Genomic DNA, 25,359 nt, shown 5'->3' on the forward strand with positions numbered 1-25,359 from the left:
TTTTAGGCATTGCTAGAAGTATTGATTTGTGTTTTTTTCTTTTTCTTTTTTAATCTGGATTAAAATTGCAAGTTTCTTGTTTATGTTAGTTAATTAGTTAGGATACAATTAATTATGATGCTTAATCACTCATTTAAAGTTTGTGTGACTGCAACCTGTGTATATTTTTGTGTGGCTTCACTTTGTTTATAGTGTTTTTCTCTCTCTTTATTTCTTGTGTAGCTTTACTTTGTATATAGTGTATTTTTTTCTCTGTTTATTTCTATTATTGTATTTGTATTCCTGGTGTTGTGGAAGAGAAGGCCTGATGGCCTTAACTACACCAGAATAAATAAATAAATAAATAAATAAATAAATAAATAAATAAATAAATAAATAAATAAATAAATAAATAAATAAATAAATAAATAAATAAATAAATAAATATCTAAAACAAAATTACAAGCAAGAGTGTGTCTGTGGGTAGAACAAATTAAATGAACGCGCAATTTGTTCAAATCGACGTGTATACTTGAATTTTGTTCATCTTCTAGATACTTTACTTTTGAAGTGGCAAGACCCCTGTCTGTTCCAAGATTAGGGCTATATCTAAGTCTTATATGAAACAGTTTACAAAAGCAAATATCCCAATTTACAACTTCTCCATCAGAGATGAAGAACTGGATTTAGGTGGCATCCACCTGGCTGAGCGGAGGATTAATACGATTCGGCGTATATGACGTCATGTAAAAAACACTTCTTCTTAAACATTGGACACGATCACTAAATAATGTAATGTTTAAATGTTCACACAACTGAGCATCATCTACTCCCGTACTGTTCCACAGACTACCACACAAGTGAATGAAAGATAAGATCCTGACAGAAGAGTAACATACGACAACGTAGCTCAGACGGTAGCGTGTTTGCTTGCTGATTAGGGGCTGCGTTCGGGCGTGAGTTCGGTTCCCGCTTGGGCTGATTACCTGGTTGGTTTCTGAAGAGGGTTTCTCTAACTGTAAAGCGAATATCAGGTAATCATGGCGAATTCTCGGTCTTATCTCGCTAAATAGCACCTCGATTATTCCAATTATCTCGATGTTAAATAACAACAGTTAATACAGCGTCGTTAAAGAACTGAATAAAGAGATGACAGGGGATTAATCGAAAATATTGCTTGAAACGTTTTTTATGTTCGCCATTGCTATTGTAAGCATGGTTGGGATTGTCTCTTCTTCTTCTTCTTCTTCCCTTCAAGTATTAGGCCAAATGGCCTGTTACGATCTCACAGTTGAATTTTCAATCCAGCGCTTCTTTGGACGATCGAGAGATCTCTTCCCGTTTGGACGATAGTGGAGCATGACTTTTGGGATTCTATCTCTATGCATGCGATGCAGGTGATTTATCCAGTTGTTCTGATAATGTTTTACGTGATTAATTACAGGTTCTAGTTGTAATTCTTCCATTACATCTTCATTGCGTTTGTGATCCCATTTCGTATATCCCGCTGTACATCTCATAAATTTCATTTCATTAGCCGTTATTCTGCTTTCGTCTTTCTTCCTCAATGTCCATGCCTCACTGCCGTAACAAAGTACAGGTCTCGCCAAGGTCTTGTAAAGGCGAATTCGAGTATGCCTTTGTACTAGGGAAGGTTTCATAATGTTGTTAATTATTCCCATTGTTTTGGTGTATTTAGAAATTTTCTGTGAAATGTCTACTTCATCGAAAAAAAGATAATGTGTATCCGAGATATGTAAAATAATTTATCCTTTCTAATATTTTTGAATGTAAACATATTTTGCTAGGCACAGGGTATTTTCCGCAGAAAGCCATAATTTTAGTTTTTTCTTTATTGATTTTCATATCATATTTAATTCCAATTTTGTTAAAATTAAAATTAAAAATTGAACGTTGTAATTTATCTTCTGAGGATTGTAAGGATGTTTATGATTTGAAGTTATTTCTGTGTTTCTACTCCCCATATTTATTAATCATACCCATTTGTGTACGGATAATAATGGATAATTCATTGTCACATCCGTTTCCCCTTTGTTTTACCACGGCTACTACTTTGTTTTTAAACACATCACAATTTCAGTCATCCAAGCCTACTGTATAGTCCGGATCAGCTTACTTCATACCCCAAGGGTGAAACCTAACCATTTTTCCCCATTACTACATATGCTAGTGGATTGTGGTGATTTTCCAGTTTGCAAGTTGAATTTTCTTTTGTCAACTTCTTTTCGAATTTCGATACCGGCAAATACTACAAATGGTAGTGATTTTGTAACTAGTATGTTGGCAGCTGAGACACATATCGACAATATTTGTCGGTACTGGAGTTCCATGAAATTGAAAGTTTACTAGATTTCTGAGCCTTTACTGGAAACTAGTGAAATTTGAACATACTACGTAATAATTAATTAATATCAGTATTAGTGTTAATACATAATAGTTATTTTATGTGTTGCATTGTGGTTATAATTCAAGACTATGGTCAGGTAACTTTCCGAAGTTAGTACTAATAATTTCATGTGGTCAAACAAAATACATTTTTAGGATAGGTCTCGTGAGTCAATTGTTTAGTCAAACCAATGAATTTCGTAATGCCAAACAAAATATTTGACATGTTGATCCCTTTCTCGTATAGTTTGCCTACGAAAACATGTTACAAATTATTGAATTATTTAGAATAACCTTCCAACATAAAGTACGGTAAGTAAATAAGTCATTTAGTACGAAAGATCGTGTGATATATGGTAACAGATGTTAACAGTTGGCAACACTGACTAGACCCCGATATTTGCTGTTTGGGAACTGTTCTTATGTGACCCTCACGGAGATCTACGTTGCCGTATTAACAGAAACTGTGATCACATATCCTGAAACGTTTTACGTTGAAAAGGCAAGATGAAGAGGATTATAGAAAAAGGAAATATGTCACAGCATCATCATCATGTGGAGTTTTTCTCATTACCATCGCTGTATGTACACTCCAGTAGCTTAACACTTGTGATGTCCATAAGTAATGCACTCTATGCGTCGAGGGCTGCATATGTTTATTTGATTTGAATAACTTACATCTCGTTAGCTGACGTAACGGCAGGCACGACACCTGTGACCTCTTGGACAGCACAGTTCGGCACTTTCCACTTTACTTGTGTATAGCCTAACGGAGACCATCTGCCAAGCATTTGAACTGGTAATGGAAATTACGGGAAAACGGCTGAACGGATTTTAATAAATGATCCCTCATTTTGAAGCTTGGAACCCAAAGTTTTTCAGAAAAATAGTAGTTTTCAGTGAAATGTCAATTTTCCTACATTATTTTCCTATTATCCAAAATCCATCTGTCGTCAGCTTTGATAAATATAGTTTTTCAGAATAAAACAAAACACACACTACAATAAACAATAGGCTATTACACGAAGGCCATGACCTGCAGGATTGCTGACATATTTAGAGCTCAAATTCAATTGGTTATTAAAAACTTCAAGACTTACTAAAATAATTTACAGATCTGATATATATATATATATATATATATATATATATATATATATATATATATAATTGGGTTCTTTTACGACGCTATATCAACATCTAGGTTATTTAGCGTCTGAATGATATGAAGGTGATAATGCCGGTGAAATGAGTCCGGGGTCCAACACCGAAAGTTACCCAGCATTTGCTCGTATTGAGTTGAGGGAAAACCCCGGAAAAAAACCTCAACCAGATAACTTGCCCCGACCGGGATTCGAACCCGGGCCACCTGGTTTCGCGGCCAGACGCGCTGACCGTTACTCCACAGGTGTGGACTACAGGTCTGATTCTGCGGTGTGCAATTTTCGGAGTACAGCTGTGTATTGGATATTAAAACCTACAAAACTTGAGGTGGTTTGATGACATTATTACCATTAGAAATGAAATATTATTATAGTTAATGCCATGCTGCAACTATTTTTCATTAATTATATATATTAATGCTATACTAATGATATGAAAGTGAAACGTTTTGGGGTTATTTAAGTAGCTGTAGAGAATTTCTTAAATTAGATGTTCATTTCTATAATTTCTATAATATACTGAGTGGTGGCTATTATAATATATAACTACAAAACTTACGTAAGATAATAATATCTTTATTAAAAATAAAATATTTTTATAGTTATTAATCAAGTGGGGTTGGATCTTTTTTATATACTTAATGGCGGTGTGGTGTAGATATTTATACGCGTCATTCCCTTCACTATTGACTCGAGAGAGCGCAAAAATTACAGTTCCTAAGGAAAGACCAAAAGGTATTACTTACTGAAAAATTTGTAGTCTCCCGATCAAGTCAGCAAGATCTCTTAACAGGGTAAAATGATTTTACCCTCTATGACCTGAAACAGCTATTGCTTTACTTCCACATGAAAAACCCACTGATCCTTCTGATATTGTTACTTGCGTTTTCGCGTTGAAACTCAAAAACTGAAGGTGGATAGGTTCAAAAAAAATATTTGGGATAGAAAAACCTTCAGGAGCATGTTTCATTATTATGGAAGCAAATAACTTTCAAAATGTCTGGCATTCTTCATTGAAAATAAATCTGAAAAATTTTTATTTGAACATCTAATGAACTTAGTTCGCAGCACTCGCTGCACAAGCCACTAGTATGAATATAAATTCCATTAGGAATAAGTGCCGTGCTTTAAAAACTTGAATTTTAAAGTTGCAGCACGTGCACAGCAAGTGTGTCAGATTCATCAGCAATGCTCGCAGATTCGACCATACTACATCCTCGTTCAAATATTTATCCTGGCTACGACTCATTAACCGCAGAACACTTCATTCGCTGTCTCTTCTGTTTCGAGTTCTCCACACTTCTACTTCAAATTATCTTCGTTCCCGGTTTAACTACTTATCCTGCAATCACAATCTAAACACCAGGTCACAGGAGAGCCAAATCCTAGCAATTCCTCCTCATAGAACATCCCACTATTCATCCTCTTCTACTCTCAGTCCCTTGTGAATGGAATTCTCTACCTCAGAAGATTATGGGCTGCCAGACAGTAACTTTCTTACTTACTGGCTTTTAAGGAACCCGGAGGTTCATTGCCGCCCTCACATAAGCCCGCCATTGGTTCCTATCCTGAGCAAGATTAATCCATTCTCTATCATCATATCCCACCTCCCCAAATCCATTTTAATATTATCTTCCCATCTACGTCTCGGCCTCCCCAAAAGTCTTTTTCCCTCCGGCCTTCCAACTAACACTCTATATGCATTTCTGGATTTGCCCATACGTGCTACATGCCCTGCCCATCTCAAACGTCTGGATTTAATGTTCCTAATTACGTCAGGTGAAGAATACAATGCGTGAAGTTCTGTGTTGTGTAACTTTCTCCATTCTCCTGTAACTTCATCCATCTTAGCCCCAAATATTTTCCTAAGCACCTTATTCTCAAACACCCTTAACCTATGTTCCTCTCTCAAAGTAAGAGTCCAAGTTTCACAACCATAAAGAACAACCGGTAATATTACTTCATATTTTTTACGATGAAAGAGTAATGGAACGGAGAAAAACTCTCTCCGGCGCCGGGATTTGAACCCGGGTTTTCTGTTTTCAGCTCTACGTGCTGATGCTTTATCCACTAAGCCACACCGGATACCCACCCCGGTGTCGGACAGAATCGTCTCAGATTAAGTTCCAACTCTTGGGTTCCCTCTAGTGGCCGCCCTCTGCACTACGTCATAGATGTCTATGAACGTAGGATTGAAGTCCACACATGCGCTGAGGTGCACTCGTTATGAGTGACTAGTTGGCCGGGATCCGACGCAATAAGCGCCGTCTTAAATCACTTCGTGATTTACGCATATCATATATTATTTCAATGTACCGAAGTACATATGACCAAACAACTAGAAGCAAACCGCCTACAACAACCAGCCGCCGGGCAGGACGCAGAGGCCCCGCGAACACAGCATGTACAGAGGGACACCGTGGACGTTCGAGGATGCGAAGAGCACACCACATGGACTACAGTGGTAGGTAGAAAGCACAATTCAGGCGAACAGCACCCGGAGCATACACGACCAAGGCCTAACAGAGTACCGCAAAGAGGCATCGCAGCATCTAACCGGCTGAAAGCAGCAGAAAGAAACGTATGGATCTACGTAGGGCGACTCAGCAGCGAAACAACGGCGGATGACATAACTCGCTACCTAAAAGAAAACGGAATAGAACACGTCTCAGAATGCGAGATGCTGGACACAAGGGGCACGAACAGGGCGTTCAAACTAGCAGTCCCATTCAGATATCATGACATTATATTCAGCCCGGACTTCTGGCCGGAGGATGTTACCTTTCGCTCCTTTCGGCTACGATAAAAGAGAGCTAACCTGCCTTCTGTGGAACGTGGAAGGATTCATTTCCTTAATGAAAACACCGGAAATATGCCTACTGGAGCAAGACATGTTAATACTAACCGAGACTTTTCTCCGAGAACCAGTCACTCTACCCGGATATTATGCAGCGCACAGTCTAGCAGCGGTGGGACCAGAAGGGAGGCCTTCGGGAGGAGTATCCTGCCTATTCAGGCCATCAATGGGACAAGTCGTCGACGAATACGCAGAAAGGGACGTGGTGATAGTCACATTCGAACATCTCATTGTCATCGGGATGTACATTAGACCCACTGCCACAACTGAGTTCGCCATAGGAACTATTCTGCACTCGCTAGAGCGCGCTGGCGGAAGGAAACCTATACTATTGGGCGGCGACTTCAACTGTCGCAAGGACAAACCAGACAGGAAAGCCGTAACGGTATTCGAAACCCTAGAAGAAGAAGGGTTCTCACTGGTCAACGAGGGAACCATCCCAACCTACGTAGCACACAATGGATCAAGTGTGATAGACCTTGTATTCTACAGGGGAAAAGAAATACGCATCAGTCGCCAGGATCACCTGTGGACACCTATAAGAAAACACATCCCAATCCAGACTGGATTCACACTAAAGGGCCGGAAGACCACCGTTAATGAACAACAAGCAGCTCCAAGACATATCGACCCCACCTTGCTTAGCGGACTTCTAGACGAAGCAGCTGTAACTCAACACTTAACAGAGGGAAATACTGACAGTGCACTCTCTCTACTTGAGACTGCACTACTCAACTCGACGCTGAAAACGAAGGCAAAAAGAAAAAGTAAGCCCTGGTTCGACGAAGAGTGTTATATCCTTCGGAAGGAAACGCTAGGAGAATTGCACAGATGGAGAGAACTCAAATCGGATATAAATCTAGCCAGATACACAAGAAAAAGGAGAGAGTACCAAAATTTACTGAACAAGAAACGCACACAGTTTGCTGAGAAGAAAGAGCTAGAATTAATAGCGGACGCCGAAGCAGCTCCATACAGAATACTGCAACCCCGAAGAGCAAAAGTCCACCCGCAAATACCCATGTCTGTATGGGAAGACCACTTTTCAGCGATATACCAGAGGACTGAAATGAGCAGCAGGCAGCCCACGACAGCAAGTAATGAGGGAACCACACAACTCACGACGGAGGAAGTTTGGGCCGCGTTCCAGAGATGTAAACGGAAGAAAGCACCGGGACCGGACCACCTTACCAATGAGATTTTACAAGAATCATTGCCAGCAACCATTGTAATATGGACATCACTATTTAACGAATGCTTCAGACAAGGGAAAATACCAGACAGATGGAGAGAATCTAGCATACATATGCTGTACAAAGGGAAAGGCCCTAAAGACTCGCCGGACTCTTACCGTGGTATTGCACTCGAATGCAATCCTTTCAAAGTGCTCTCCAGGATATTACTGAACCGGATTACGCCACAAGCCATGCCGTGCATACCAGAACAGCAATTTGGATTTATAGCCGGCAGATCCACAACCCAGTCAATTGAGAGAGTGCTCGACACCATATGGGAAGCTACCGCCACGGCCGGAGGCTACATATACGCCATTTTCATAGATTACGTGAAAGCGTTCGACGGAGTGGACAGGACTATCATGGTAGATAAACTACGCCGCATACTTGGAGAGGAAAACCCGAACCTGCCACTCATAGAGAACATCCTGAGTGTCAACCTACTAACGGTTAGCGACAAAGTGAGTCACTCCAGACCTATTACCCAGACGAATGGCGTTCTCCAGGGGGACCCTCTTAGCCCAATGATGTTTAACCTGCTAACACATGATGTCATACAAGAGGTAGCAGTAAACCTACCTATGTTCCTGTATGCAGACGACATGGTTATGATGTCGAGCAACAGAGAGGCATTACAGGAAGGGCTTAACAGACTCCATGTATGGTCAAGAAGGAATGGCCTAGATATAAATACAGGGAAAACAAAGGTCATGAAGTTCAGAAAAGGCGGAAACGTCTCCAGATCGGACATCTTCACATATGCTAATGAGAAACTGGAAATTGTTAACTCATACAAATATCTGGGCTTAACACTGCAAGTGACAGGCAAGTCATTTACTAAGCACATAGAAGAAAGATGCTCGGCGGCGATCAAGGCTACGTACGATATAAAGAAGCTCGAAAAGCTCTCCACGACCACAGCCCTGCGCCTCTTCTACATCAAGATCGCTCCAATAGTTAGCTACGCGCTGAAAAAGATATGGGTTCACTTAACCTCAGCAAACCTGAAGAAGCTAGAAGCCGTGAAAGGGTCATACCTAAAAAGAGCTCTTCAAGTGTCAAGAACAACGCAAACGAGGCTGGTATACCTATTAATGGACACGGATTTCTTCGTAAGAGAGCTGATGACGAGCAACGGCCTTCAACCTACTCCAGCATATGAGGCCCACGTTAGGGACAGAGAAGAAAAAGCAGCAGCCGTGGACCAGGAATTCCTTCAGACGCCAGCCATGAACACGGAAGAATGGAAGAAGCCTAACTTCGAGTTACGTCACGTCTTCACGAGGACGGCGGCCCACGGGTTCCACCATAGGATCTGTGCCAAACGAGGATACCACTCGGCCTCAGAGCAGTGCATCTGCACCCTCTGTGGGCACAGCTGCAGTCAGTATCATATACTAACCTGCCAAGCAAGGACTGAGACACTAACGTTCTACGCAAAAGAAGGCAACTTTTGAGTAACATGTAACAATGTACACATTGTGTTTAATAAATCTTATTATTATTATATGATATTTCCATGCAGATATTCTGCGTCATCATACGATGAAAGAGTAATGGAACGGAGAAAAACTCTCTCCGGCGCCGGGATTTGAACCCGGGTTTTCAGCTCTACGTGCCGATGCTTTATCCACTAAGCACACCGGATACCCACCCCGGCGTCGGACAGAATAGTCTCAGATTAAGTTCCAACTCTTGGGTTCCCTCTAGTGGCCGCCCTCTGCACTACGTCATAGATGTCTATGAACTCTTTCATCGTATGATGACGCAGAATATTTGCATGGAAATATCATATGTTCTTCGGTACATTAAAAATAATATATTTCAGATTTTTTGACAACAGGCTGGATGATAATATTACATTATTGCATAATTATTTCATTGACGTGTTGGGAAGATAAAAGGAACTGTTATTGTATTATATTAATTACTAGTTGCTTGTGCAGCAAATGCTGCTGCAAACTAAGTTCGTTAGACGTTCAAATAAACATTTTTCAGATTTATTTTCAATGGAGAATACTTGTCTTTTTGATAGTTATTTGCTTCCATAATAATGAAACATACTCCCTCTGGGTGGATTTTTTTTAGGCCAAATACTTTTTCTTGAACCTATCCAACTTCAGTTTTTGAGTTTCAACGCGAAAACGCAAGTATCAATGTCAGGACGATAGCAGTAGCTATTTCAGGTCATTGTGGATTGTAGGCAAAAGTTAAAAAAATGTCAGGTTTGCTAAGCTTTCGAACAATAGCATTTTCGTATAGCTGCTGCATGTAGAACTTGAAATGTAGAGCGTAAAATTATTTTATCCTACTAAGAGATCTTGCTGAAATGATCTGGAGACTACAAAATTTTCTAGACCTCTTATTTTATCGGTAAGTAATACCATTTTATCTTTCCTTAGGAACTGTAATTTTTGCGCTCTCTCGAGCCAATACTGAAGACAATGACACATATCAATATCTATACTACACCGCCATTAATTATATGAAAAAGACCCAACCCCACTGGGTTAATAAGTATAAAAGTATTTGATTTTTAATAACAATATTATTATCTTACTTACGTTTTGTAATTTATATAGCAGCCACTCAGTAAATTATAAAAATGAAGATCTAAATTAAGATATTCTCTACATTTACATACATAACCTCAAAACGTTTCACTTTCATGTCATCAATATAGCATCAATATTATATACAATTAATGAAAAATAGATGAATCATGATATTAACTATAATAATATTTAATTTCTAATGATAATAATGTCATCAAACCACCTCAAGTTTCGTAGATTTGAATATCCAATACACAGCTGTACTCAGAAAATTATTATACACTGCAGAATCAGTTTTTAATGACAAATTGAATTGAGCTCTAAATATGTCGGCAATCCTGCAGGTCATGGCCTTCGTGTAATAGCCTATTGTTTATTGTAATGTGTGTTTTTTTCTGAAATTCAATCAAGTCGGCCGTGATTCAATAAAATTAGTTCTCATAACTGACAACAGATGGATTTTGGAAAATAGGAAAATTATGTAGGAAAATTGACATTTCATTGAAAACTACTACTTTTCCGAAAAACTTTGGATGCCAGGCATGAAAATGAGGGGTCACTCATTAAAATCCGTTCAGCCGTTTTCCCGTAATTTCCATTACCAGTTCAAGTTATATATATATATATATATATATATATATATATATATATATATATATATATATAGAAGATGTATTTAATTATATTAATTAATTTTTATCATACTGGTTGAGTGGAAGAAAAGGTCGAATTGCTTCAATTGTGCCAGTTTAAAATAAAGCATACTCTCACTACATAATGAACATAATTCGTTCGCAATAAATTACAGGCTCACCGGAGGGGCCCATAACCGCCAGCAGTTCTCCGGGCCGCACCACGCCGCTCACATCCCTGAGGATCGGCCTCTTGTCCACCGTGACTGTGACGCCAGTGAACACCAGCTCCAGCGGGCGCTGGGGCAGATGCTGCTGTTGGTCCAGGCATGGGAAGTGGATTGTCGTGCTGGGAACACTTGACTCTACCCTGCAACACACAGCGCACAGAGAACTGAGCACGGCCCATATTGAATATGTGTAACTCTGCTTTATCTGCAGATGACTAACTTTATTCATAAGAAAACTGCCTAACATTTTATGAAACTTACAGAACAACTACAGTTAAGCCTTCGTTTTTCTGAACCGACGCATGTGACGTGCGAGGTGCGAGGCCGGCGCTGTTAATTTACTCTTTTCTTCATATATCCGGTCTTCGCTCTATATAATCTATCGACCAATCAAATGGAATAGCTGTTTGTAACGACCCCAACGAGTAGGCTATCCTTTTCATCCACTCTTTTCCTCACTTGAAGAGGAAGATGGAAGCAATCTTCAAAACGTTGTAAATTCATTTAAAATTAAGCAATGAAAAAAATCCAATCTACACCTCCTCTAGTCCCAAAGCTATTTGTTGAAGCCTTGCAGAAGTTCGGCTGGACGAATCGGTCCGAGACCCCACTCACTATTTTTCGTGTAGTCCGGATTTGTGCAAGGCGGGCATCGAACCTCGCATGCGTCGATTCAGAAAAACCAAGGCTTAAAGATGAGAAAACAAACCTTGGAAAAGAGGTGCTTAAGCAATGAGACTACATATAAAGGTGTACATAACACATGCTTAAAAGCAATCACATCAATGAAATCAAATCAAAGTAACTGAATCAATAAAATCGATACAGTATTGATTCACAGGAGTGAATTAATAGTACCTACATTTATGAAACTACGAATAATTATTTACGTAACTAGGACAGTAAGTGCTATTTTGTGTACGAGTGCGCGAAAGACACTTTCGTACTAGTTACGTACATTTTTTTTTTGGCATAACTACATGGAAATACATGTAGGAACCCGGAGGTTCATTGCCGCCCTCACATAAGCCCGCCATCGGTCCCTATCCTGAGCAAGATTAATCCAGTTTGTGTCATATCCCACCTCCCTCAAATCCATTTTAATATTATCTTCCCATCTACGTCTCGGCCTCCCCAAAAGTCTTTTTCCATCCGGCCTCCCAACTAACACTCTATATGCATTTCTGGATTCGCCTATACGTGCTACATGTCCTGCCCATCTCAAACGTCTGGATTTAATGTTCCTAATTATGTCACGTGAAGAATACAGTGCGTGCAGTTCTGTGTTGTGTAACTTTCTCCATTCTCCTGCAACTTCATCCCTCTTAGCCCCAAATATTTTCCTAAGCACCTTATTCTCAAACACCCTGTTCCTCTCTCAAAGTGAGAGTCCAACCATAAAGAACAATCGGTAATATAACTGTTTTATAAATTCTAACTTTCAGATTTTTTGACAGCAGACTGGATGATAGAAGCTTCTCAACCGAATAATAACACGCATTTCCCATATTTCTTCTGTGTTTAATTTCCTCCCGAGTACCATTTATATTTGTTACTGTTGCTCCCAGGTATTTGAATTTTTCCACCTTTTCAAAAGATAAATTTCCAATTTTTATATTTCCATTTCGTACAATATTCTCTTCTAACCAATAATGTGCTATGAAAAACAGCAGTTTCCATGTAGGTGTGCCAAAAATAACTAGTTAGTCGGCATGGTAATATTTTAAGACACTGGTACAGTAGTGGGGCATATTATGCACGATTTTTACTAAAAGTACAGACTATTTATAATGCTGGTATACAAAAAAAAAAATTAAATCTCCATGACAACCAACACATTACCAGCAATAAAATCCACATTCATTTATCATTTATTCTCAACGAACATATTATAAAGAATAGATATACAATTTGAAATTAAAATTCTTTTCTATGCTCTGTTTTTATGAATTAGTAACGGAAAAAAAGTATAGCACACGACAGTAAACAGATTTTATGTGCTCGTGGAAATGATCTCCATCGGCTTTGCTAAACTTACAACTCTCTTACACTACAGCCACTCTGTGAACTGTGAGTAGACTTGATTTTAACTGCTGTAGCCTATAGCAGCGTTCATTCGCTGAGATAGTTTTTCAATTCCTTTTGACACACGAGATTACGTAATACATGAATTCAGATTCATGTGAAATGGAATGGAAATAAAACAGTTTTCCGTTTGTTGACATCGCTTTCATTTTGTTTATACCGAGAAGAGTCGTTAGTGTAGTGAGTTACAACTCTTTCTCTCTCTTTTCCGAAGTTTGACGTAACAGGAAATCCATATTGTTAAGGTCACGTATGGGCAGAGTTAACATTCTAGTGAACCAATAATAATTCAGTAGGCAGAGAGCCTCTCCAATGAGAGTTTGTTTTCTTCGATTACAATAGCCAATGTGCGTGAGGTCACAGACGGACCGGACCGGTCAACTCGAGGCGGGCAGAATCTGATCAATATTTCATCTGCTCGAGCAAAGGTCGCGGCAGGTCAGTGACCTGAGTTACCTCGGCTGCCACCCTCCACGCGTGGGGCGTCATAGAGGGAAAGTTCTCATGCCGACATCAAATAAAATACCTAAGTTCACAATAAGTCATCGCCGGTACGTGTAATAAAAAATGTATCAATATATCCTGACGAAAACGTTTAAGAAAGCCCACACCCTGCTATCTTACAATATGTTAAATTAATGGTTTTTAAATTAACCTTTTCTCAGAAGCTACTGGGAGTAAAATAATACAAATTTTATAGCTTTTGCACTTTTAGCATTAATTTAACAGCTTCTTTTGGGCGGGGATATTATAATTTAATCTCCAAGTTAGGAATTTTTCAATATAATGCAAATCTGAATATTGTGTGCTATATTTCTACGGTTAACTTCTTTGTAAATTTAAAATCATAATAAGTCAAGAACTAAGCTATAGAATGCTTCCTGAAATTTTGAAGTAATTCTCACAGATGTACTTACTTACTTACTGGCTTTTAAGGAACCCGGAGGTTCATTGCCGCCCTCACATAAGCCCGCCATTGGTCCCTATCCTGAGCAAGATTAATCCATTCTCTATCATCATATCCCACCTCCCTCAAATCCATTTTAATATTATCTTCCCATCTACGTCTCGGCCTCCCGAAGGTCTTTTTCCCTCCGGCCTCCCAACTAACACTCTACATGCATTTCTGGATTCGCTCATACGTGCTACATGCCCTGTCCATCTCAAACGTCTGGATTTAATGTTCGTAATTATGTCAGGTAAAGGATACAATGCGTGCAGTTCTGTGTTGTGTAACTTTCTCCATTCTCCTGTAACTTCATCCCTCTTAGCCCCAAATATTTTCCTAAGCACCTTATTCTCAAACACCCTTAACCTATGTTCCTCTCTCAAAGTGAGAGTCCAAGTTTCACAACCATACAGAACAACCGGTAATATAACTGTTTTATAAATTCTAACTTTCAGAATTTTTGACAGTAGACTGGATGATAAAAGCTTCTCAACCGAATAATAACAGGTATTTCCAATATTTATTCTGTGTTTAATTTCCTCCCGAGTATCATTTATATTTGTAATTCACAGATATAAACTGACAAAAGGTGTATTTTGTACAGAAAATAAAAGCTTACGGAAAATGACCTTCGAAATTTTTAGTATATCCCAGTTGCATATGGTGGATTGTTAAAAATAACTCTTTAAAAATGAATGGTGTGTATGTTTGATATACCATTGCAAAGAAGAAATTTCAGCAAAAACTCAAAATAAAAATTTCAACTATTTTTCAAGGTGGCCTTCAGATTGTTTAGCTTATTCCAGCTCCATATGGCGGATTGTAACTTTTTTTTTCGCTCTTTGGAAGTGAGTAGTGCGTATGTTTCATATACCGTTGGAGAAAGAACATTTCAGAGAATATAATGCAGTAAAAAAGCAAAAATGAATATTTTCACTATTTTTCAAGGCGACCATCAAAATGTTTAGTACATCCCAGCTGCATACGGCGGATTGTAACTCTTTTCAGCTCTTTCGAAGTGAATATAATGCAGTAAAAAAATAAAAATAAAAATTTCACTACAGTATTTTTCAAGATCCGAGTTCCTTTAAATTAATCACATTCACAAGATACTGTAGGGTTACTGTTGAAAAATAGTAGAGGCTACTTTGTACTTGAATAAACGAGTAACTGCAGGTAGGAGAATACATTATACCTTACTGGACTCGACCAACAAAAAAATCATACAGTACCTTGCAAATATTGCTGTCACTTCCTCTGGCAAGTCAAAGAAAACAGGGTATTAAAATCACTAAACATCAAGAGTGAAAAATTAAATTCAAGAGATTTGGAAGCAGAAAGAAGTGCTAGATTTTCTTACAATTTTGATCTGTTATAGTACTAATACCGAAGTTGGTGAACACAAGTGTTAAAATCGTCCTTAGCAACACATTTTCTGCGTAAAACAGAAAAGCAGCAATACTACAGATATGACACATTACAAAGTTGTTCCCGAGACTTGGTTTAGATCACGTATTATTTTGACAGCGTGCGGAATTCACCAAGAAAATAGGCAGGACCAATAAAAAAATTTAATGCAATAATAATAATAATAATAATAATAATAATAATAATAATAATAATAATAATAATAATAATAATAAATTATTAATATTATCATTATTTGAAGAGCCAAACTTTCATGTTGTCAGCTCAAAGAATGAAATGCCTTAGCTTCAGTACCGTGTTTCGCTGCAACATCTATCCAGTTTTTACGTTGTCATAGTAACTGTAATTTATGGGACAAACTTTAATGCACTTTCCCCCAACATGAAAGAAAATAGAGAAGCAAGTAATCGCAAAAGTTTTATTAGCTTATATAGTAACATGAAACATTTGCATAATAATCTGTGAAGAAAAGAAACTTTCGTTATGTTCTTAGCACAAGAACAAATAAATTGTGTTGATCAATTCTTCAAAGAGCCTCTCCGAAGTTTGTCACTTTACTACAGAACGGAAAATAAAACAGTTAAAGTACATCCGTCAGTTCCGACTTCATAAACTCCACTCTGGTTTACCACAGCTCTTATCTTTTTGAAATGCGACTGCCTTCTCAACGTGCAGTTCAAGCTACATTGTCTAATTATTTTCGTAGCTTTACTAATATTTAAAATTCAGTATTTCCCTTCCATTAACTGCTCTTCGGACCCCCAGGGGGTCGCGGCCGCCGGTTTAGAATCTATGACGTAATCACATATATTTCTCCATTTCTATGACAGTCCTCTAGAGCTACCGATGTTGATTCATATCCTCTATCTGTTTGTATAAGGACTTAAGTTATTCAAGTCTGACAAATTTCTGAGCTACAGGGCAGAATGAAAACAACCAAAATTTTGTTTACTTTTGTCATTTATATTAATTTTGTTTTCTTCATGTATGAAGTAATATTGTTGACATTCTGTAGAAAAAATGTAAACCTGTATTCTTCCACATAACTACTTTTTCCGTATACGAGCGCCCATTCCTACTTTAGATCAAACGTCCAGTGACGTCACCCAGCGCTTGCGATAGTCTACACCGCGAGATGTGTTCTTGCGTTCAGGCCCCCTTTCAGATTTTTTTTTGTGAAAGTAGGCAAATAGTTGCTCAAAATCAGATCTATGACTATGCTGGCATAACCTTTTTACTCGTATTCATTGTTTCAGGTCCTGAATCAATCTCTTAATTAGTGCCCACATATTTTTACACACACTGTATTTTACTTAAATCGAAGAAAGTAAATAAAATTATAATGCAATAAATATGCAAACATAAGTAATGTGCGTCAAGGATAACGAGATATACGAATTTCTGCGATCATTTACAATAATGAAATACAATTTTTTTGTAACGATATGCCATCTCTTAAAACGCTTTGTAACTTCGATTCTCGAATGTCGGGCCCCAAATTTGATCGCAATAGTAACTTATGCAACAAAAGTAAAGAAGAAATGAACAAAAAGAAGAGATTGGCCGTGATGTTACTGCGAACGAGTACTGCTGAGAACCACGAGGAAAGCATGGTCGTCATCTCCATATTACGTCAGCATGAACTGCACAAATATGGACGAAAAAAAAAAAAAAGAATGTCTGAAGCTGCCATTCTGTTCTACTACACAACGCTTCAAATTCCTTGAAGTCCGCGTAGTTATTCAGCAGAAGTTTTATTAACTAGAATAAGGAAAATATAAAAATTAAACTAAAAAAGATGACACATGCTTTCTTATATCACTAAGCCTATTGCGTCAGGCTCTCAACATAGCAGTTGCGTAAGCAAAACGAAAATAGCCCTAACTCCTAAACCGTAAGAGATGGATCAAAGTGGATGGCGTTTTTGAAAAAGACGCATTTATTAGCGTTTCCGTGTCACTTTGATTCAGTTGTAAACCGTATGACTTTATAGGCGAAGAAAACGTGAAGAGAAAGATAACTCCCAATCCAATAGTCTAATAATGTGCCCGAATGAGGGGAGACCAAAGTCGAATACGCAATGAGTATGAACAACGCAATGCTCAAGCAGAAGCACTGCACACGTCTACCTCAATTTCGTACACAATTCAGTGCCAAGGTAAAGTTAAGCTAATATTTAAGATTATCCAACGTTAATTCTGGAACCAAGGTTTCCTAATTATTTTATATTTGAGTACAGCCTTACTTATTGGCTTTTAAGGAACCCGGAGGTTCATTGCCGCCCTCACATAAGTCCGCCATCGGTCCCTATCCTGAGCAAGATTAATCCATTCTCTATCATCATATCCCACCTCCCTCAAATCCATTTTAATATTATCCACCCATCTACGTCTCGGCCTCCCTAAAGGTCTTTTTCCCTGCGGCCTCCCAACTAACACTCTATATGCATTTCTGAATTCGCCCATACGTGCCACATGCCCTGCCCATCTCAAACGTCTGGATTTAATGTTCCTAATTATGTCAGGTAAAGAATACAATGCGTGCAGTTCTCTGTTGTGTAACTTTCTCCATTCTCCTGTAACTTCATCCCCCTTAGCCTCAAATATTTTCCTAAGCACCTTATTCTCAAACACCCTTAATCTCTGTTCCTCTCTCAAAGTAAGAGTCCAAGTTTCACAACCATGAAGAACAACCGGTAATATAACTGTTTTATAAATTCTAACTTTCATATTTTTCGACAACAGAATGGATGATAAAATTTCTCAACCGAAAAATAACAGGCATTTCCCATATTTATTCTGTGTTTAATTTCCTCCCGAGTGTCATTTATATTTGTTACTGTTGCTCCAAGATATTTGAACTTCTCCATCTCTTCAAAAGATAAATTTCTGATTTGTATATTTCCATTTCGTACAATATTCCCGTCACGAGTCATAATCATATACTTTGTCTTTTCGGGATTTACTTCCAAACCTATCTCTTTACTTGCTTCCAGTTTTGAGTATAGCCTATATTAATTAATTTCAGTTGCGAATGTCTTTTGAGCAGTACTTAAAGCATGAACAGTAAATGTCATTCGCAACATGATAAACATAGATGGTAGATTTCTGCAATTTAAAATTAAATATTTAGCACTTTAAAAATCAAATTTAACATTTTATAGTACTCTTAATGTACAATTATTAGCAAAATAATAAATAAATAAATAAATTTACTATTTTAAATATTTTTATATTAGTGTATATCTGCTTTAGAGAAAAAACATTGACAAGATTAGGATATTTAAATATAAATTTGTTATATATTCTTGGGCCTAAATTACTACTATGATTAAATATTGTAACAGTGTTGCATTTTGGTTCAAACAATCTTAAAGAATGCATACCTTTTGTTTCATAACAATGAGAATACAATTCAAAATTACTTCGATTTTTATTTATGAATTTTATTAATAAAATATAATAAATTTGTCTTACGTTAAGTACATTAAAGTCTAGAAACAAATTTTGAGATGGAAAATCAATAGGTTTATGAAGACATATTTTAATTATTTTCTTGTGTAATAAATAAAGTGGATTAAAATTGGATTTAAATGAGCTACCCCATCCTATAATTCCATACATAATTACCGATTAAAATAAAGTTAAATATATTGTACGTAATAAACTTATTGACAAGTAATTCCTCAATAAAACAAAATAATATACTATTTTACGTAATTTATTGCAAAGGTAATTATATAAATATTCGAATACTTTAATAATAAACCAAACACCAAATTAAGCAGAATGAACCATAATTTCATAAAGTGTAAAAAAATATGAAAATGTTTTTTTTTTTTTTTTTTTTCATTTTGGGTCTTGATGACTCCCCTTAATGAGAAAGTAGGCTAGGTTTCATCTGAGTGGCATTCAATTTTTCAAAAGTATTCATGAAAACGTCACTGAGTCTAACAAGAGGCAAAGAACTGTTTCACATAACACCAGACCAGTTGAAGTTCGAACACGTTTCTTCCGAGAATCTAATCCGCCTCCTCTGCAGCTTCCAGTACATTATGTCCACTTGCGTTAGACAATAAGGGATTGATAATTATTTCATGTTGTCAATGCACGAAAAATAATTCAATTGTAAATGAACCCACGAATTGAAGTCAACAATAGTAGCGTAATCTGCGAAGAATATGCGCCAATTCCAGACTAATTTGTTTACATGCCGCGCCAACGTTAAGATTTTAGGAAGCTGATTACGTCAGAGCGTTGCTATGTGGACTAGATCCAGTACCTACGTCTTGCGCGCGCACCAACTGGTTTGACCTATACAAGCGACACTTCATAACCCACTCCGGCTTGTGATCACACGAGCGGGACATTTCCTGATTCCATGCGACAAGAGCCACCACTGCAACAATAAGAAACTGCTGTCAATTAGTCAACACGCAACAATGTGGGATCCGGGGACAGGGAAGACCATAACCAAGGAGGCAATTTCAGTAATCGCCACACCTTATTGTTCAGGATCACAATCGAGTCCAAGTAATTCACTCCACAGCGATTTAAGTACAATGTAAAATAGTCCGCTTTTATGTATATTGGCTCAATAAGTGAGAGAAATTCGAGATAACAGTGCTAAACCAGAAGACTGCACATTGTCAGACATTGTTCGTAGTTATACCACAGTCTAGTATATACAGTCACGAAGCTTGAGTTGTGAGCGTGCTAGGAACAATAGACTGTGCAGGTACTAACCAGAGAGGTAGATGGATACGTAGATAGGTAGGTAAGAAGATAACGTGTGTAGAGAGATAGGTAGGTAGATATCTAGGCAGGTAGATAGGTACGAAAGTAGATACGTAGCTAGTAGATAGGAAGGTAGATTCGTAGATAGATAGAAGGTAGGCAGGTAGATGAGTAGATAGGAAGGTAGATTCGTAGATAGGAAGGTAGATTCGTAGATAGATAGAAGGTAGGTAGGTAGATGAGTAGATAGAAAGGTAGATTCGTAGATAGATAGAAGGTAGGTAGGTAGATGAGTAGATAGAAAGGTAGATTCGTAGATAGATAGAAGGTAGGCAGGTAGATGAGTTGATAGAAAGGTAGATTCGTAGATAGAAGGTAGGCAGGTAGATGAGTAGATAGAAAGGTAGATTCGTAGATAGATAGAAGATAGGCAGGTAGATGAGTGGATAGAAATGTAGATTCGTAGATAGATAGAAGGTAGGCAGGTAGATGAGTGGATAGAAAGGTAGATTCGTAGATAGAAGGTAGGCAGGTAGATGAGTGGATAGAAATGTAGATTCGTAGATAGATAGAAGGTAGGCAGGTAGATGAGTGGATAGAAAGGTAGATTCGTAGACAGATAGAAGGTAGGTAGGTAGATGAGTAGATAGAAAGGTAGATTCGTAGATAGATAGAAGGTAGGCAGGTAGATGAGTGGATAGAAAGGTAGATTCGTAGATAGATAGAAGGTAGGCAGGTAGATGAGTAGATAGAAAGGTATATTCGTAGACAGATAGAAGGTAGGTAGGTAGATGAGTAGATAGAAAGGTAGATTCGTAGATAGATAGAAGGTAGGCAGGTAGATGAGTGGATAGAAAGGTAGATTCGTAGATAGATAGAAGGTAGGCAGGTAGATGAGTGGATAGAAAGGTAGATTCGTAGATAGATAGAAGGTAGGTAGGTAGATGAGTAGATAGAAAGGTAGATTCGTAGATAGATAGAAGGTAGGCAGGTAGATGAGTGGATAGAAAGGTAGATTCGTAGATAGATAGAAGGTAGGCAGGTAGATGAGTAGATAGGAAGATAAATTCGTAGATACAAGGTAGGCAGTTAGATGAGTAGATAGAAAGGTAGGTTCATAAATAGATAGAAGGTAGGCAGGTAGATGAGTTGATAGAAAGGTAGATTCATAAATAGATAGAAGGTAGGCAGGTAGATGAGTTGATAGAGAGGTAGATTCGCAGATAGATAAAAGGTAGGCAGGTAGATGAGTAGATAGAAAGGTAGATTCGTAGATAGAAGGTAGGTAGGTAGATGAGTAGATAGAAAGGTAGATTCGTAGATAGAAGGTAGGCAGGTAGATGAGTAGATAGAAAGGTAGATTCGTAGATAGATAGAAGGTAGGCAGGTAGATGAGTGGATAGAAATGTAGATTCGTAGATAGATAGAAGGTAGGCAGGTAGATGAGTGGATAGAAAGGTAGATTCGTAGATAGATAGAAGGTAGGCAGGTAGATGAGTAGATAGACAGGTAGATTCGTAGACAGATAGAAGGTAGGCAGGTAGATGAGTAGATAGAAAGGTAGATTCGTAGAGATAGAAGGTAGGCAGGTAGATGAGTAGATAGAAAGGTAGATATGTAGGTAGGTAGTTAGGTACTGCAACGGAATTAAAGAGATGGAAATTAATTAAAAATAAACTTAAAGAATAGATATAAAAATAAACCAGAAATTAATTAGCCTTTCTTCCTGAAAATACCCAAAAATTAAGAACTCGAGGCTACCTTCATTAGAGTGTAGACGTCAGGTTAGGTTGTAAATCAGTCCGGCTACAATGTATGTGACTACATTTAGCTGCGTATTCGCAAATAAAACGAATTTAACTGTAAATTCCCGACACACGACTAATTCGTAACGCCGCTTCTGTAGTAATACATCTATCTCCACTTAGTGCCTTCGCCGTGTTGACATCTTCATTACCGCTGGGAGTTCCAAATAATGAGAGTTGATAGAGGCACTCTTTGTTCAAATTCGAAGGAATAGTTTAATGACGCACTATCAACTGCCGTCGTGTAGGTACTCAGCGGATAAGATGTACTGTACAGATTAAACGTAGGTTCGAATCCCGCCTAGGTAATGTAAGTTTTCCAGTTATCCAGGATTATTATCGGTGGAGGTATTCTGTCACTACACGGCAGTCTTGTGCGTTCGTTAAAATTTTGGTAATATCTCGAAAGATTCGAGGTAATGTGACCATGGGCAAAATAGTTCAAGGACCGTAGGAGATAGATCTGTGTGAAAAATAAACAAAAATATGGAGAGAGAGAGAAATAAATATGAATTAAAAAAACACGAGAGACAGAGGAAATAAACAAATGATAGAAAATGAAAAGCAAATCAAATGAAAACAAGAACAAATACTGGAAATTAATATCATAGTTATAATAGTACATTATGCAACGAGCCTATAATGAAGGTAATTAAGAAGTGAGTATGGATATTTATGAAACGAGCGCAAGCGAGTTTCATAATTTTCATACGAGCTTCTTAATTACCATTATAGGCGAGTTTCATACGACTCTTTATGCTCGACCATATTTATAACTAGATATTATTAATTTTTTAGCAATGTCCCGTATGTTGTGAAATGTGCGCAGACGCGAAAGTATTGATTTTTTCCGAGGAACAGATGTCCACATTGACCTTGCTAGGCCATAAGAACCTACAGAGATAACATTGAAATTAAATTAGACATTGAAAAACGAGATGACAAATTGAATTTATTTGAATATTATTTACAATTAACGGTAATTATTATAGTAACAGAACATAACCTTCTGCGACAGTATTGGATTTCCAGCCTCCGTGACTTTTCGCTAATTCTCTTTCGATTGCATATCCGAGAATAATCGATACTTGCGGTTTTATAACGGTAGAAAGCTGACCTGTCATTGGCTGAACAGTTGTAACCTGAGTCGTCATTGGCTGAAAGACCTGACCTTTAATGAGTAGGTGTACTTTAATGACATACATTAAAGGTCTGCTACCAGGTGTTTTATTACTACATTTCGGCATGATCGAGCATAAATTACTTTAGAAATTAGACTGTTAAATTAACTATTTCTGTACGCTCAAATACAAGATACGAGTATCTTCAATACTGTTATACGCCTACAACAGTTTGTATAGCCTACACTCCCGACAGTGTTGTCGGAGAAGTTGCCGTACCAGAACGGCGAACCGTTATTTAATATTTCGAATTCCTTCATGACTTTTTATTTTCGCATCAAGCTCGCATAGGTAGATTATATTACTTGACGAAAATTAGTTGAGATAATGCTTAAAATATTATAGGCCTACCTAATATTAAAATATAAAATGGTTCTCTTCGTAAATTTTACATATTATTTATATGGTTTCGGAATTACTTGGACACATCCGATACGAGACAATTTTGAATAGTATTACTCTCATTAATTCGAGGCAGAAATCAACACCAGGGCTAGCTCGGGGATTCTCAAGGGCAACAGAGATTCTTACTGTGGCTTCCTGCGGAAGGAAAATTAAGCTGGGAGGCCCATACTGTAGATTTAAGACATGAAACATAATGTTGTTCTTGAATGAGAGGGCTTCAAGCAAAATTTACTGGTCATTTAAACTGTATCAGTTATTATCGTGTCATAAGACAGGTGTCTTAACCATTCTGTCAGTATGCGGTAGGGTGAGCATATATTTCTCATACGTCTTACAGATAACAGACTTTCGCAATGACAATAAATGTGAAATGTGCCAAGTACTTTCGAAATAAGTAATTTTGGGTGCTATGCATAGACATTTCGCTAGCCCGCGCTACGAGCGTGCTAAACTAGCCCCGGCTATCGAGTGATTACTTGCACAGGATTCATATCATATATCGCTAACACTGGTTTATGAATACGAAAAACGTTAGTTCGCTGATCATCCACCGGAAGCCCGCGCTAAGAATGTCTATGAACATGGCCCTTTATGTTTAAAAGCATGTTAAGTATATTATTATAATTTTCAAATCCGCGATAAAATGCGAAATTTTCAGTATATAATGCGAAATATATTTATTTCTGCGAAATAAAAGCGAAATTATATTTTATGAAACATTTTTGTCTTTTTGTAAAAAAAAATACAGCACTTATACGAAGGCCCGCCACACAGAGATTCTTATACTTTTGGAATAGTTTGGTGACCCCTCCATGTTAGCTTTCGCAGTACAAATACCACAGGAATGTGACCTAATTTGAAACCCTTTAATCCAGTGGTCATTCACAAATAAGTTGTATGTTACAGCGGGTGATAGTGATTGGCTAACAAGATGGATCGTGATAAAATCACCATTAAGGAACAAGCGATGATCATATGTCAGTCATTCTAATATTTTTATGTGCAAATTGTGTAACAACAGATTGGCTTGCGAGGCAAAACTTACTAGACAAACATAAAATTGTCACAGACGGACGGTACAGATTAATAAAGGAGAGTGATATTGAAATCTGTTCCACGTAACTTTCAATAAATTAAATAAAACGATTTGTTGTCTTGAATACCGATTTTAAAGGTATCTCTGGTTACCAGGCTCATATTCTTTGGAATGCTTCTTATTGTTCACAATTTCACTGTAATTCCTTTACTTATTTATTATTTTCATGAAATTTACCTGGAAAATGTAGAAAATGCTCCTATTAACACATTGAATTGACACACAATTATGACACAAGACGAAATATTAATTCAACATTAGTAGAACCTAAATGTCTCACATCTGCTGGTCTAAAGCATAGCATTAATTTTGGCCCTCAGTTGTACAATGCTTTAACTAAATTACACCCAGAACTTCTAACATGTAACCCACTAACATATAACAAGAAAATTAGAAACGTGTTAATATCTTCAATTTGATTAAATAAATTTATAGCCTATGTGTATGAATTAATCAACCTATATTATATTTGTATTCTATAATTTTGAAATATTATATTAGTCCTACTTTTCATGTGCGATATTATTCTTCTCTAGTGTTAATGTTATATTATATAATTCCATTGCCGCTGTAATTATATTTTCGTTCCTATTTTATTTTACTTATTTATTTTTATT

General features: G+C 37.5%; 1 protein-coding gene across 3 annotated transcripts in view; it reads right to left on the reverse strand.

Moving 5' to 3' along the window:
* E23 (Early gene at 23) overlaps positions 1-25,359 on the reverse strand; it is a 555,031-nt gene that overhangs the window by 39,962 nt on the left and 489,710 nt on the right. For all 3 annotated transcript variants that reach the window (XM_069849063.1, XM_069849065.1, XM_069849064.1), the window contains exon 2: positions 11,010-11,197. In XM_069849063.1, the coding sequence (XP_069705164.1) occupies positions 11,010-11,197 (188 nt within the window). The remainder of the gene's footprint in view (positions 1-11,009; positions 11,198-25,359) is intronic.

Source organism: Periplaneta americana, chromosome 16, assembly GCF_040183065.1.
Source record: "Periplaneta americana isolate PAMFEO1 chromosome 16, P.americana_PAMFEO1_priV1, whole genome shotgun sequence".
Taxonomy (NCBI): domain Eukaryota; kingdom Metazoa; phylum Arthropoda; class Insecta; order Blattodea; family Blattidae; genus Periplaneta; species Periplaneta americana.